A 13,598-nucleotide genomic window follows, 5' to 3' on the forward strand; every position below is an offset into this window, starting at 1 on the left:
CTCACTTAGGAACACTGAGGCAAAGAACTCGTTGAGGAGTTCAGCCTTGTCCCCTCTGTCTGTCACCAATTGTTTCTGCCCATTTAGCAGGGGTCCTATTCCTCCCTGGGCCTTCCTTTTACTCCCTATATATCTAAAAAACATGGTCAGGTGGATGGCAAATTGGCTTAGAGTTCACACCCAGAGAGTGGTGGTGGATTAGTCGGTATTGACCTGGAAAGATGTGGGCAGTGGATTCCCACAAGGCTTGGTCCTTGGACCAGTGCTATTCAGTGTCATCATCAATGACTTGGATGAGTGTGTGGAGAGCACCCTGTTCTGTTTCTCAGATGATACCAAATTATAGGGGAAAGTTAACACACCAGAGGGTAGAGAATGGATCCAGGTTGATATGGACAGGTTGGAAAAATGGGCAGAATGAAATAGGATGCAGTTCAACAGAGACACACACAAAGTGCTGTACCTGAGCAAAAGAACCACCAACACACTTACAGTCTGGAGGATGACCTTCTCAGCAGCACAGCAGCAGAGAGGGATCTTGGAATCATAGCTGACTCCAAGATGAACATGAGTCATCAATGTGACTAACTGCACTTTATCATGCATTAGCAGATGCATGACGAACAGGTCCAGGGAGGTGATGCTTCCCCTCTATGCGGCACTGGTCAGGCCGCAGTTGGAGTGCTGTTTCCAGTTTTGGGCGCCACACTTCAAGAGGGACATGGAGAATCTGGAGAGGCTTCAGAGGAGGGCCACTCACATAGTCAGAAGCCTGCAGGCAAGGCCCTATGAGGAGAGACTGAGAGACCGGGATCCCTTCACCCTTCTCAACAGAAGGCTGAGAGGTGGTTTGTGGCTGCCTATAAATTCATCAGGAGAGGGCAGTAGACAATAGGAGATGCTCTATTTACTAGGGCACCCCCTGGAGTAACTAGGAACAATGGCCACAAATTGACAGGGAGCAGGTTTAGGTTTGACATTAGAAAGAACTTATTCATAGTAACGGTTGCCAGAATCTGGAATGGGCTGCCAAGGGGGGTGGTGCTCTTGCCTACCTTGGGGGTCTTCAAGAAGAGACTGGACAAGCACCTAGCTGGGGTCGTCTGAGCACCCCAGCGGTCTTTCCTGCCCAGGGCAGGGGGTTGGACTTGATGATCTACTGAGGTCCCTTCTGACCCTAACATCTATGACTATACATGTATGGAAGTGGAATCTCCAGTTCAAAACTCATGTCCCTAGTGGACCCTGTGAAGGCTGCTGCTGGTGTTGCTACACTTTGCATATCCAGCTAGTGGATTAATAGGAGATCTTAGTCTCCAGTGCCATCAGCTTGTATGAAACAAATTGGGCATGAGCAAACAAATTGTTAAATCAAACAAACTTGACTTAATTTCTAAGGTCAGTTTCTCATTTTTGGGGGTTTTCAGCCTTTTTATGAGTGCCATGATAAAAGATTAATGGGAGAAACAAGCAAGGAAAAGAGATGGTGTTGGTTTAAGAATGATCTTCACTCCAGCTCTTCTGAAACATGGTCACCCCTACCCATTGGAAAACCTATATTGTTACTATAGTACGGGTAGCAAAGGGTTTCTGAGGTGCCTTCTTCCCAAACTTGCATACCCTCCAAGATGCTAGAACTTTAATGGTACATCACTCTGTCTATCTCAGTTCAACACTGTCTCAAGCAACTCATACAGACACTACCTTCCTCCTCCTGAGGTCTTTTGTAGGAAAGAGAAAGATGGGTATTTTATTCCAACCCTTAACCCACATCACATCTGTTTTGTCAGCTGATGCTCCTACCACTACCTTTCTGCTATATGGCTCAGTTTGGTACAGCAAGGCTGTTTCTTGGTTTCCCGGTAGTTTTAAAAGCTACTAGTCATAGAATCATAGAAAATGGGGTTTGGAAGGGACCTCAGGAGGTCATCTAATCCAACCCCCTGCTCAAAGCAGGGCCATCCCCAACTAGATCATCCCAGCCAAAGCTTTGTCTAGCCAGGTTTTGAAAACCCCCAAGGATGGAGCTTCCACCACTTCTCTGGGTAGCCTATTCCAGTGTTTTACTACACATCTAGTGAGAAAATTCTTTCTAATATCTAATCTAAACTTCCCTTGCTGTAACTTGAGACATTTGTTCCTTGTTCTGTCATCTGCCACTACTGAAAACAGTCTAGCTCCATCCTCTTCACAACCTCCCTTCAAGTAGTTGAAGGCTGCTATTAAATCCCCCCCTAAGTCTCCTCTTCTATAGACTAAATAAGCCCAATTCCCTCAGTCTTTCCTCATAAGTTTATTCCCCAACCTCTTCACCATTTTTGTTCCCCTCCGCTTGACTCTCTCCAATTTGTCCACATCCTTTCTGTAGTGGGGTGCCCAAAATGAACACAGTACTTGAGATGTGGCCTCACCAGTGCTGAATAGAGGGGAATAATCATTTCCCTTGACCTACTGACAACACATCTACCAAGGCAGCCTAGTATGCTATCAGCCTTCTCAGCAACAAAGACACATTGTCAGCTTATTGTCTACTGGAACCCCCAGGTCCTTTTCTGCAGAGCTGCTGCCCAGCCAGTCACAGTCACTAGCCTATACTGATGAATGGGGCTACTCCATCCTAAGAGCAGGACTTTGCACTTGTCCTTGTTGAACCTTATGAGATTCCTTTTGGCCCAATTCTCCAAATTGTCTAGGTCACTCTGGATCCTAGCCCTACCCTCCAGCATAACCACTACTCTCCGCCCCCACCATCCCCTGCCAGCTTGGTGTAATCTGCAAACTTGCTGAGGATGCACTCTATACCATCTTCCAAGTCGTTGATGAAGATATTGCAAAAAACAAGTCCCAGGACCACCCCCTGGGAAACTTCACTTGATACCGGCTGCCAACTAGACATTGAGCCATGGATTACTAATCTATGAGCCCGATGCTTCAGCTAGTTTTCTATCCACCTTACAGTCTATTCATCCAGACTATACTTTCTTGGCTTGCCTGTGAGGATGTGGTATCAAAAGCCTTGCTAAAGTCAAGGTGTACCACATCCACCAGTCTCCCCACATCCACAGAGCCAGTCACCATGTCATAGAAGGCAGTCAGGTTGGTCAGGCATGACTTGCCCCTGGTGAATCCATGCTGATTGTTTCTAATCACACTTTTCATCTAGTCCTCATGGGAGGATTCAGCCTGAGCTAGAGCAGATGCATAGCTAGTTGCCTGATGATGCTACAGCCTAGTCTTTGCCTATGGGTGCTGTGGATCATGGTTTGAATCTCAGGCTGCACCCACCTGTTCAGGATAACACTGATCTCCCTGATTCCTCTGCTACCCCTTATTTTCCTCCCGGTCCCACACATCTTCCTCTCCTGGCTGCCTTATAGGTCAATTTTAGGAGGAGGACTAGTAAGTGTTCAGGCAATGCCTAACCCATGGCCTGATAGCTAGCCAGATCACTTTCCTGGGAAATGGGAGAAGAATGTTCACTCAACTCTAGTGAAGAGAAAGAATGTGAACCTGGGTCAGTTCTTCCTGGGGAAGTACCTTGACCACTAAAGAGGAGGGCCTCTGGTTTTGGTCATAAAGGGTTTTGATAGACATGCTCTGGGAGATGGTGGTGGGGGGTGCTTTATTTAGCAAGCCACGATAATTAAAAGCACCTGAGCATCATGCATCAGCATCCCTGCACCAAGAAATGTCAGTGGCGTGCATTGAACTAAAGCTCATTTAATTCAAAGCACCCCACCACCATTTTTTGGTGCCTGGCCACTGATATACATGACACTGGAGGCTGCTGGAACAATTTCTGCGCCCAAGCAGATTCAGTTAATTGAATCTGCTCTGATGTTCTGGATTTACATCACATTGGATCAGCCACACTGCACATCTATAGGAGCCCGAACTCATTAGGCATGTTTTTCTGTACTTAAGGTTTTTGGAGTAAAATGGAGTGATACACATACCTGGGTGATTCTGTTCCACCATGGAGCTCACATAAACATAGTACAGTCTTCTAAGGAATGGAGTGACAAACAGAGTTGCCATCCAGGGCAAACCCTGCAGGAGAGATTGGAGGGGGCAGGACATGTAAAGTTGAAATAGGATTTAGCCCAGAATCTTTGCTTATGATGCTAGACTATGTATTTCTTCTTTTGATATCTGAGCTGGGAATCTAAACATATAGCAGACTGTACAAGACCAAGCAGTAGCCTCATGAAAAATAATCAAATATAAAATCTGTTTATTGCTTACCACTGAACGTGCCCTTTGCTCTGACCTTTTGCTGATGAAATGTCAGGATAAACAATCAGGAAATCTTTGAATGACTGTATGCTTGTCCAGTGTGTGTGAAATCCCTATATAAAATAGATGATAGATTTGCTATTTCAAGGTTCTGAAATTAGCAACAATCCACAAGGGGTTCTTATGGAGGAAACAGCTCAAGGTTAACACATCTTTGGCAACATGAGTTGGAACTAAATTGCTCCAGTTAAATCACATAAGAGAAAGTGAATGGCAAATTACAGTGGAGCTGGAGGCACTTCTGCACAGTGGTGAGGTACCCTTGCGAGAGAGCTTTTAGCGGTGATGCATCTATATCCTTGTTGAAGGCAGGTTTATCTGCATCCAATACTGAGGAATTACAGCAACAAGAAAACTACGAAATACAGTTATTCAGCCTCTCTGAGCAGCAAAATCCTAGATAGCAATATTTTTTTAGAAAACTGATTGTTGGGGGGTTCTTGAGTAGTTCAAGATGGCAAATGGCCTGCAATTTTTCACACAAGGCACCAGTTAAAACTTAGTGAAAATCAGTGCTTTCTGATACAGGTTTGTTGAGCTGGTAGAAATATCAGGGTTTCTGTTTTGGAAGAAAATGCACAGCAAATAAATCTAAGGAGAAATAAATCATGAGAGAGATTCAGTGAGATTTTGGAAAATCTGCATACATTAAATATACCATTGAGGCATTCCCACTATAGCCTCTGAACACCTCAGAGACATTAAGGAACATTTTTTTTCTTAACACTCACAGGATAAAATGCCATTATTTCCATTGTATATGTGGGAAATAAAGCCAGAGTAAAAAAGGGGCCCTACAGATATTTAGGGCCCTGCTCTAATTCATGGCACTTTACATAAAGCACCATGAGTTGGAGCCCATCCAACCCCAACCCAACAAATGTTCACCTGTTTGGTCGGAGGCGGGGCTGAAGCCAGCCAGTACTGGCCCTGGCCAGCAAGTGGGGGTGCTCCAGCAGCCTCCGAGGCAGCTTCTGAACCATACCTCTCCTGAACCACACCTCTCTCACGTAATTGGCCATTTTAGAAGTGCTCTGCTGCTGTGCATGCATGTTACATCATGGCTGTAGAGTGCTTTTAGGGGCCCGATCATGTAAAAATTGTAACCTGTGTAGGCACTCTAAGTGACTTGCCCATTGTTACACAGGATTTCTCTGGTGGACCAGGGGACTAAATCTATACCTTTGGAGTCCCAGTTCAGTGTCTAACTTACAATTGTCATCCTTCCTTCATTGATTTTTGGTGTATACTGTTAGGCATAGTAGGAAGTGCAGGATATGGTGAAACAAGATGAGTAAGGATGCTAAGACAGAACAAACTGATACATACTTGCATACTTTGGCTAAACACGATGGGAATCAGGATCATGGAAACTCTTTGCAACCAATCTAAGTAGTTTAACGCATATGTAGAATGAACAACACAAGAAAGATGCATTTATGGCTATAAATAGGAGTAGCATGAGTAAAGTGCAAAAATGAAAAATTAAGCTAAATATTAGGAGAAAGGCCCTGGCACAATTTTGTTAGGCTATAAAATATTCTGATATGGAAACAGTCTGAGCAGAACACTAGGGATCATAGATAAGGGCTAGGGAGATCGTTTAGATAACCTTTCCCATCAAAAATTATTTTCTGCAGTTTAACCTATGTTTTCCCCATTTTGTCTTGCAGCTTGTAGACTACAGAGTAGAGTTCAGTAAGTGGTGGGTGACTGAGTTTAAGACCATCAAGTTTCCTTCTCAGGGAACTGTCTTTGATTTTTACATTGATCCAGAAACAAAGAAGTTTGAGCCTTGGTCTAAACTTATCCCCAAATTTGAATTTGATCCAGAACTGCCATTACAAGTAAGTCAATCTGTTTGCTTTTCTGCTTTTAAAGAATATAGGAGCTATATATGTGTGTCTGTGTGCACATTGCATCTCTTTACACTATGATTCATTAGCACTGGAGTGATAAAATGAATGTTTGTTAATAAAAGTGACATTCTACGGTAAATATATTAATTCTAAAGTTATTAAGCTGCCCAACTGGCTTAGTCTTTTGTGATTACAAAAAAAAGGTTCATTACAGAAATGATACTCTTGTTACAGTGAATGGGAATGTGTTTGCTAGGTGGGGCAAATTGGATCAAGATTACCTGCAAAAATATAGTGCTGTCCCAATTATTAGTCACATATCCTCATGCTGCATGGATCTTTTCATGAAAATTCACTGTAGCAATATCACAAAGTAATTCATTTTTTACCTGAAAAAATGAAATATTTCACTTTTGAGGTAGATTTTTTTGACAAAATGGAACTTTTCCACAGAAAGAGATTTTAATGAAAATGTGTTTAGTTACACAAGTTTCATCAGGAAACACTTACGATGGAAACATTTTGATCAGCCCCTGGGAAAACCTATTTTACTAATGAGACACAGTTTCACCAAGGCAGTTATCAAACTTTCAATTTAAGTGTCGGGCAGGGGTTTATTGAACATTGGTGCTGCTTGCTTTGGCAGCACCAATGTAAGGTGCTGCCTTACATGTTTCCTTACATGTTTGTATCTTGCTTGGCTTGATCAGGATTCTCCCACACCTGTCATCTGACTATGGCTGCAAGAGGAAGGTTGGTTTGAGACTCACTGCGTGTTTCCACCTTGCTTTCTGTAGGCTTGTCTGGTGCCTACCAGTGAAACCATACGAGTAAGGTACTTCATGGACAAGCTCCTGGAACAACGGAGGCCAGTCATGCTTGTGGGTAATGCAGGCACTGGGAAATCTGTGCTGGTAGGAAGCAAACTCTCTTCACTGGATACTGATGAGTACATGGTGAAGAATGTTCCATTCAACTATTACACCACCTCAGCCATGCTTCAAGGTAAGATAACAGATGGGCTATTAGAATTCCTTGGAGGCACAAGTTAAACAATAATTTTCCCATTTGACAAGCATAAATGAATTCACAGTTGGGTGTGAAGGGCAACTGGAGACACTGTAGTGAGCATTCTGAATAGTTGGGGAAGGCACCTTCAAAGGCTGAAGCTTAGTTTTATTGACATTAGTGTTTCACAGAAACCTCTGAACTCTGAATTCCACTGTGAAACATATTTTTTTTTGACATTATCCCTTCCTTCTCTCAGTGTAAACATGACAGTTTGTCACTGATTGCTGTGAAAGGAAGTCACAGGCCATTCAAGGTCTCCCCACAATCCATGTAGCTCTGACATTGCACATGGTAGTGGAGTAGGCTTACGGAGACACTATTGGAGTGTTTTCCTAGGAAACAGGAGGCAAAGCCATCTGCTAGAGCTAAGAGTAGTCAGAGGTGCACATGTGTCAGCATCACCAGTTTCTCTGGCCTGTGACTCAGTCAGGGAGCCAAGTCTTTTGGGGCTCCCAGAGTCAAGAAAAAGTCATATTTCTTATAAAACTAGGCCAAAGAGATTACAGCTCCCCAGGGACACATGAGCCTTTCTCACAGTTCAGGGCAGCCAAGTTCAGTCAGTGCAAGCTAGGGGGTGAATTTGGATTAGTTGACAGGGAGAGGAGCCATTCAGTTTTTTATTGGGTGGGCGGCAATATAGGAATGGGGCAGTTGGTGAAGTATTGCAGAGATTCATTCCAACTGGGGATGAAAGAAAAAGCAAGCAGCCCTTTCCCCTGTAGTTGCTGTCACTCCACTCTAGGCTTTGCCTTGTTATTTTCCATTCTTAGTGGCATGCAGTCTTGTGTGTATTGTTGCCATTGCAATAGCTCATGGATATGATCCACTTCAGTTCTTTTTTGGTTCCCTGTTTCAAGACTAGCCCCAAGGGCATCCATGACACCCCCTCATGGTGGGGAATTAATCCTGCCCCACTCCAGCTCCTCAGGCTAACCCCCTTTACTGCTTCACTTGTCACACTGATGCATTGTGATGTTGCTTTGGGATGCTCCCCCTGCAGAGTCCTTGATTGAGCCTGATGAATCTGCACTTGGCCTAGCTCAAACTGTTTAACCCTTCTCACCAACAGACCCTAAGTCCACTAACTCCAATTCTGTGCCTCACTGGCACTGATTGTGCCCTACTAGTCCTAATCATGGCCTCCTGGCCCTAACCATGCCTTAGGGCCATGAAGTGTTGAGTCCACCCTCCTCTGTAACCACCCCCATGCCTTGTGGGTTTTACTCTTAGCTCCATTTGCTGGGCCCTCTAGCCCTGTATTAAAATCAGCTCACCTACCTCTACTCCCAACTCACGCCAGCCCCTAACCCTTGCAGGGCTGCTGCTTTGCTGCCTTGAGCCCAGTGGGTCCCAGACTCTTGTAGGGTTCAAAGCACAGAGTGCTTCTCAGAAGGCCCTGTCATCTCAGTCTGCCCCTTTAGCCACTCCCAAACCTCCAGTTCAACCAAAACAAAACCCACACTAACCAGTCTCTGACTTAGACTAAAAACCCTACCTCAGGTCTCTACATTACAACAAAGCCCCATCCCCTATTTGCTGACTCCCTCCCAATCTTCAGGATACTTTCCTGAATCTGCAGAAATTACTTGTAGCCCTGTAATCCTTATCTCCAGCTTCCCCTGGCTGCTTACCCTTTTGTAGCTATCCCTTAGCCTTCTGCCTGCATCTGATTGCAGGTGTTGCCTGCTGCACTTTTCCTCTTAAGGTAGCAGGGTCCTCTGAGCCCTGTTACATTCTCCCTTTGTATTTCCTCTAATCATTTATGATGGGGGAAAAAGAACTTATGTTAATGTTTTAAAAAACGCCATTCATAGCTGCAGTGATGGAATAAATGCTCTCTTCTGTAATAGTAGGTGAAGTCAGGTAGGAATTTGGGCATGGTTTAATTAAAACTCTTCAAATAAGCATTTAGCTTTTATTTGAAATGTTTGCATGGATATTGTATGCTAGGAATGCATAGATTATTAACATCTTTATGAATTTAACAGTGATTTTAGATCAACCTTGAACTTGAATGAAGAGAGGAATTCGTATGGAATGAGATGGGCAGCAAGAGTTGCTTTTAAAGAGAATGCCATTTAGATCACAAGCAAATGCAAGCTGACATAATATTACAAGTAAATCCATGCCAGCGTTACACATAGCTGAACTTATGGAAGTATTGGCCCAGTGTCTGAGCAACGTAGTGGTGGCCAGGAATCTTATTTGTTATATGATAAAACTCAATATGTTATGGAAGAAATAGCATGATAGGATAAAGGGTCTTGGTTCAGAAATCACCTTGTGTTATATGCAAAATCAAGTACTTGCAATGTGCATGTTTGGGTATAGAGGTAGTTCTGCAGTGTGGTAGAGGTCTAGCAACCCCAAGCTTCAGCACTTTGGCTGGTCACTTGCAGGGGTTAGCAAACATTTTTTTTTCCCTTTCATAAATAGTATTGGCTTCTGGGAATTTTTTTGCCTTCCTCTGAAGCAGCAGTTGTCAGCCAGGGGTTGGGTACTTTGAAAGGTCCCGGGGGTACACAGGGGTGAGTGAGGATGGAGCACCACCACCCCATGCTGCTGCCTCACAGGAGCAGGGCTGAGGCAGGGAAAAAGCAGGGCCACACAGATGTTGCATTGCCACCGCTCCACCATTCGCCACACCCCCACTCGTTCTGACCCGCTTAGTCCAGTTGCTTGCCGTCCCTCCCCCCGGGGGGACACTTACTAAAAAGGGGCCGCCAGGGGTCACTTGTTAAAAAAGAATTGAAAACCCCTGCTCTGAAGCACTGGACATTGGCTGCAGCTAAGGATTTGAGGGGGGTGGGGACTAGGGAGGAAGGGTTAGACTAGGCTGGTACTTAGAAAATTTAGAGGTTCCTGGGTCTTTCACTGAAAGTCATACTGGGTGTGTCTACATGTTGAAATGCTGCTAGAGGGGCTTACTCTGGAGTAAATTACTGCAAAGTAATTTACTGCACCTTGGGCAGGTGTCTACACATGCAAGCATTTGAGAGGTTTGCTCCCACCCTGCTTTCCACCTCTGGATGCAGGGCCTGGCAGAGAGCAGGAGGCCAGAAGACTGCTATCTTCTGGTGGGGGGTGGGGAGATTGCTCCCTACTCCCAAGAGCTGCCTACTGCCAGGGTGAGCTCCAATGGTGGAATCTGGGGTGGGACAATGTCCCCTTGCCTTGGCATCATGGAGACCCTGGCTCTGGCTCCCCGATTGGGCACAAGGGGCTTGGAAAGAGCTGGGGGGGGGCAGATCTCAGGCTCCTGCCCCAATCTATCAGTGGGGCAGCTAGCAGCGAGCCCCTGTCTGGGCAGGGATTTCCCACCCAACAGGGAGCTCACTGCTAGCTGCCCCACTGGTGGATCGGGGGAGAGGGCTGGGACCTGCCCCTCCCCTGCAGCTCTTCCCAAGCCCCTGCCCCTGCCTTGATCGCCCAGTCGGGGCACAGGGCTGGGAAAGAGCTGCAGGACTGGGACCTGCCCCCGACTGAGACAGTTTCTGCCCAGCCCTGGGCTGTGTGGGGAATTCTGCACATGCAGCCCAGAGCTGGCTGGGAACTTTCCCATTTTGGGCAGTTCCCATCCAGCTCCAGGCTGCATATCCAGACATCCCTGAATAGCCTGGGGGTGGCCAGGAACTGTTCCAGTCTAGGACAGGTCCCAGCCAGCTCTAGGCTGGGTGGCAAACTCTCTTCATGCAGGGAGCTCCCAGCCTCTGCTCCACAATTGGAGTGTTGGGCTGGAAGCTCCCTTCCACTAGGGCAGGGGGACATTGTCCTGGCTGAGGCTCCACCACCAGAACCCTCTCTGGCATTAGGCAGCTCCCAGGGGCAGAAAGCGATCTTCTGCCCCCTGCTGCTGAGCTGACTGGGGGCAAATTTGCTCCCAGTCAGCTGTCTACATGTGCCTTACTGCATAGTAGCTACTCCTCAGTTAATTTGCTACCAGCATTTGCAGGTACCAAATTAACTGCAGAGTAGAGCAAATTACTGCATAGTAAGTGTCTGCATGTGCAGATGGTGATACTTACTGCGTAGTAATTTGCTCTACTGCACAGTAAAGTGTCTCATGTAGACACACCTACTTACAGTCAAATCTGATGTCTGGAAAAAATGTTATTACTTAAGTCAGAATTGCAGTCAGTGTGTAGTGGGGGAGATCTTTTTAGCATGGGACATGGTTCTTATTCTAGGATCCTCTGAGTTAGGTACTGATCAAATACTTTTCTGCCATTTTAGTAAGACAACATTGGCAATGCTCTCATCTCCCCTACTTCTTCTTATAGCATGTCATAGAGTATCAGTGGTGTTTCTGGGTACATATAGACATTTGGACAGCATTAAAAATGGCCACCCAATCTAACTTAGTTCATACAGGAAGGACCTTACACCTACATCCCTAGTTAGGTGGTTCTAAGTGTGAACTGTACAGAAGTTCAGGAAGTTTAGATTGGTCTAACATGGCCAACCCAATCTAAGTTAACTGTACCTCCAACGTAACATAATGTAGATTGGACCTGAGAAGACTGAACTACGTGAACTTCTGTATAGCACCCAGCACATACCTGGTCCTGGGAAAGCCCACACCCTGGCCCCAGCCCGGAGCTGCACTTTTCCTACCCACTCCCTGGTAGTAGGCTATGTTTAGCCCCTCAGCCCTTTACCCCATTCCCAGATGGACCTCCCCCCCACCATGGACCAGCCTGCCCCCCAAATACACTGTTCCACAAGCTGCTCTCAATGTTGGTTTTACCAGCGTTTGCCGGTGCTAGGAGCTGAGGAAATAAGTTGGGGTGCAGGGAGGGGTGGGTGGGATTGGGGGGAGGGTTGATTCTCTGTGGGGGGTTGCTTTTTGGGGCAAGGGGGAGGAGACGTCTAAAAGTAGCCCCTGGTCCTGGGGTGGGGGGGTGGGGAGTCCATTCCCCAAGTCCCTCTGAGGACCTGCTAGCCCCCCTCCTGATATAACCTCTGCCTAACCTCCCTGAATGTCCATATGTACCTTCTGGTTTGTGCCTTCTAGGTACATAGGAAGGTTTGAAATGGTGACTTTTGGAGAACCCTTAGTTAAACGGTCATATGAGAATATAGGGACTAGATTTACTGGCCTAAGAGGCCTGTTCCAGTCCTATGTTACTATGCTTCTCCAGAACCTGCTGTGGAGCACCAAACTGAAAAAGTATTCTTAACTACCAATAATCAGGAAGTTGTCCATACTCTGATCACTACTCCATCTCTCTGTCCTGCATATTCCCTCCCATGAACGCCCTCTTTTACACTATGGATGTAACACTCCTATCCAGAGATCTAGGCACATTGTTCGTGTCCCCTTATGTCACTTTGGTCCAATATGAAAGGATGAATTTCACCCTCTGAGAATGACTGGGGAACACCACTTTTTTATATTCCATTCTTCCTTCTCCAAATTACCTTTTAATTTTTTTTTTTTCCCAGAAAGCACCAGTAGTCTTTCAAAAGAGCTCTTCTGAAAGAATGAAAATGCAAGCCTTTTGTCTTCAAGCCTTCCTAACTGAGTAAAAGAACTTTCTCTCTCTCATTTGTCTCCATATGAACTGTGCAAACATATGCAGTTGGTGAGATTTATATAGGCAGATCTGGCATCCTTTTTTATTTACTCAGACTGTGAGCTATGGCTTAATTTTGGAGCTCTCTTTTTCTAAGTATATATGACTAAGTCATCTACTGTGTGAATGAGTATGAGTGAATCAGACATAGCTTTGGTGTCTGCATTTGTTAGGAAAGATTTGTTGTTAAATTGTTCTTTACTGCTCATTTTTTACAATTAATTTCCTCTTTTCTGTGTAGATTGTCAATTGGCTGCTTGGTAAAACTCAGACACAGTGATTTTTGTTTTTAAAGAAAAAGGAAAGAAGGAAAATTTTAAAGCAGTGATTTCATTTACAAAGTGTCTTTCAGTATAGGGGTTTGTAAGAACTAGAGTGAGCAGTTCTTAGGAGCTCCATGGGGCAGATCTTCAGTTGATCTAAACTGTGCACAATGGATTTATAACAGTTTACATTGGCAGAGTATCTGCCTCTGTGTGCTTAGCATACCCTTTGTAGACCTGGCCTATCCATGTAGCTTTGTGTTTTCATTTTGAACCTAACATGATTTATAAACTCTCATATGAATACAAACACACAGTGAGTCATCTGCTCACTCAAATAGTTGTGCCTGCAAACAGTTGTAAGAAGGGGGAGGATCCAGGGGTGTTGCAATTGCTTCCTCCTTCCACTGAGTAGCTCACGTGTCCACATCCCCAAATGCCTGGGTTCTCTGTGAAGTCTCTGAAATAACTGAGCTCAGACCACGGGTGGGGGGATGGGTCAAGGTGCAGCTGGAGCCCCAGGGTCATCAGGA

General features: G+C 45.3%; 1 protein-coding gene across 1 annotated transcript in view; it reads left to right on the top strand.

The window, feature by feature from the left end:
- DNAH9 (dynein axonemal heavy chain 9) overlaps positions 1 to 13,598 on the top strand; it is a 524,795-nt gene that overhangs the window by 217,158 nt on the left and 294,039 nt on the right. The window contains exons 37-38 of the mRNA XM_025202178.1: positions 5,970 to 6,143; positions 6,953 to 7,160. Of these exons, the coding sequence (XP_025057963.1) occupies positions 5,970 to 6,143; positions 6,953 to 7,160 (382 nt within the window). The remainder of the gene's footprint in view (positions 1 to 5,969; positions 6,144 to 6,952; positions 7,161 to 13,598) is intronic.

Source organism: Alligator sinensis, unplaced genomic scaffold (genome assembly GCF_000455745.1).
Source record: "Alligator sinensis unplaced genomic scaffold, ASM45574v1 scaffold77_2, whole genome shotgun sequence".
NCBI classification, from domain to species: domain Eukaryota; kingdom Metazoa; phylum Chordata; order Crocodylia; family Alligatoridae; genus Alligator; species Alligator sinensis.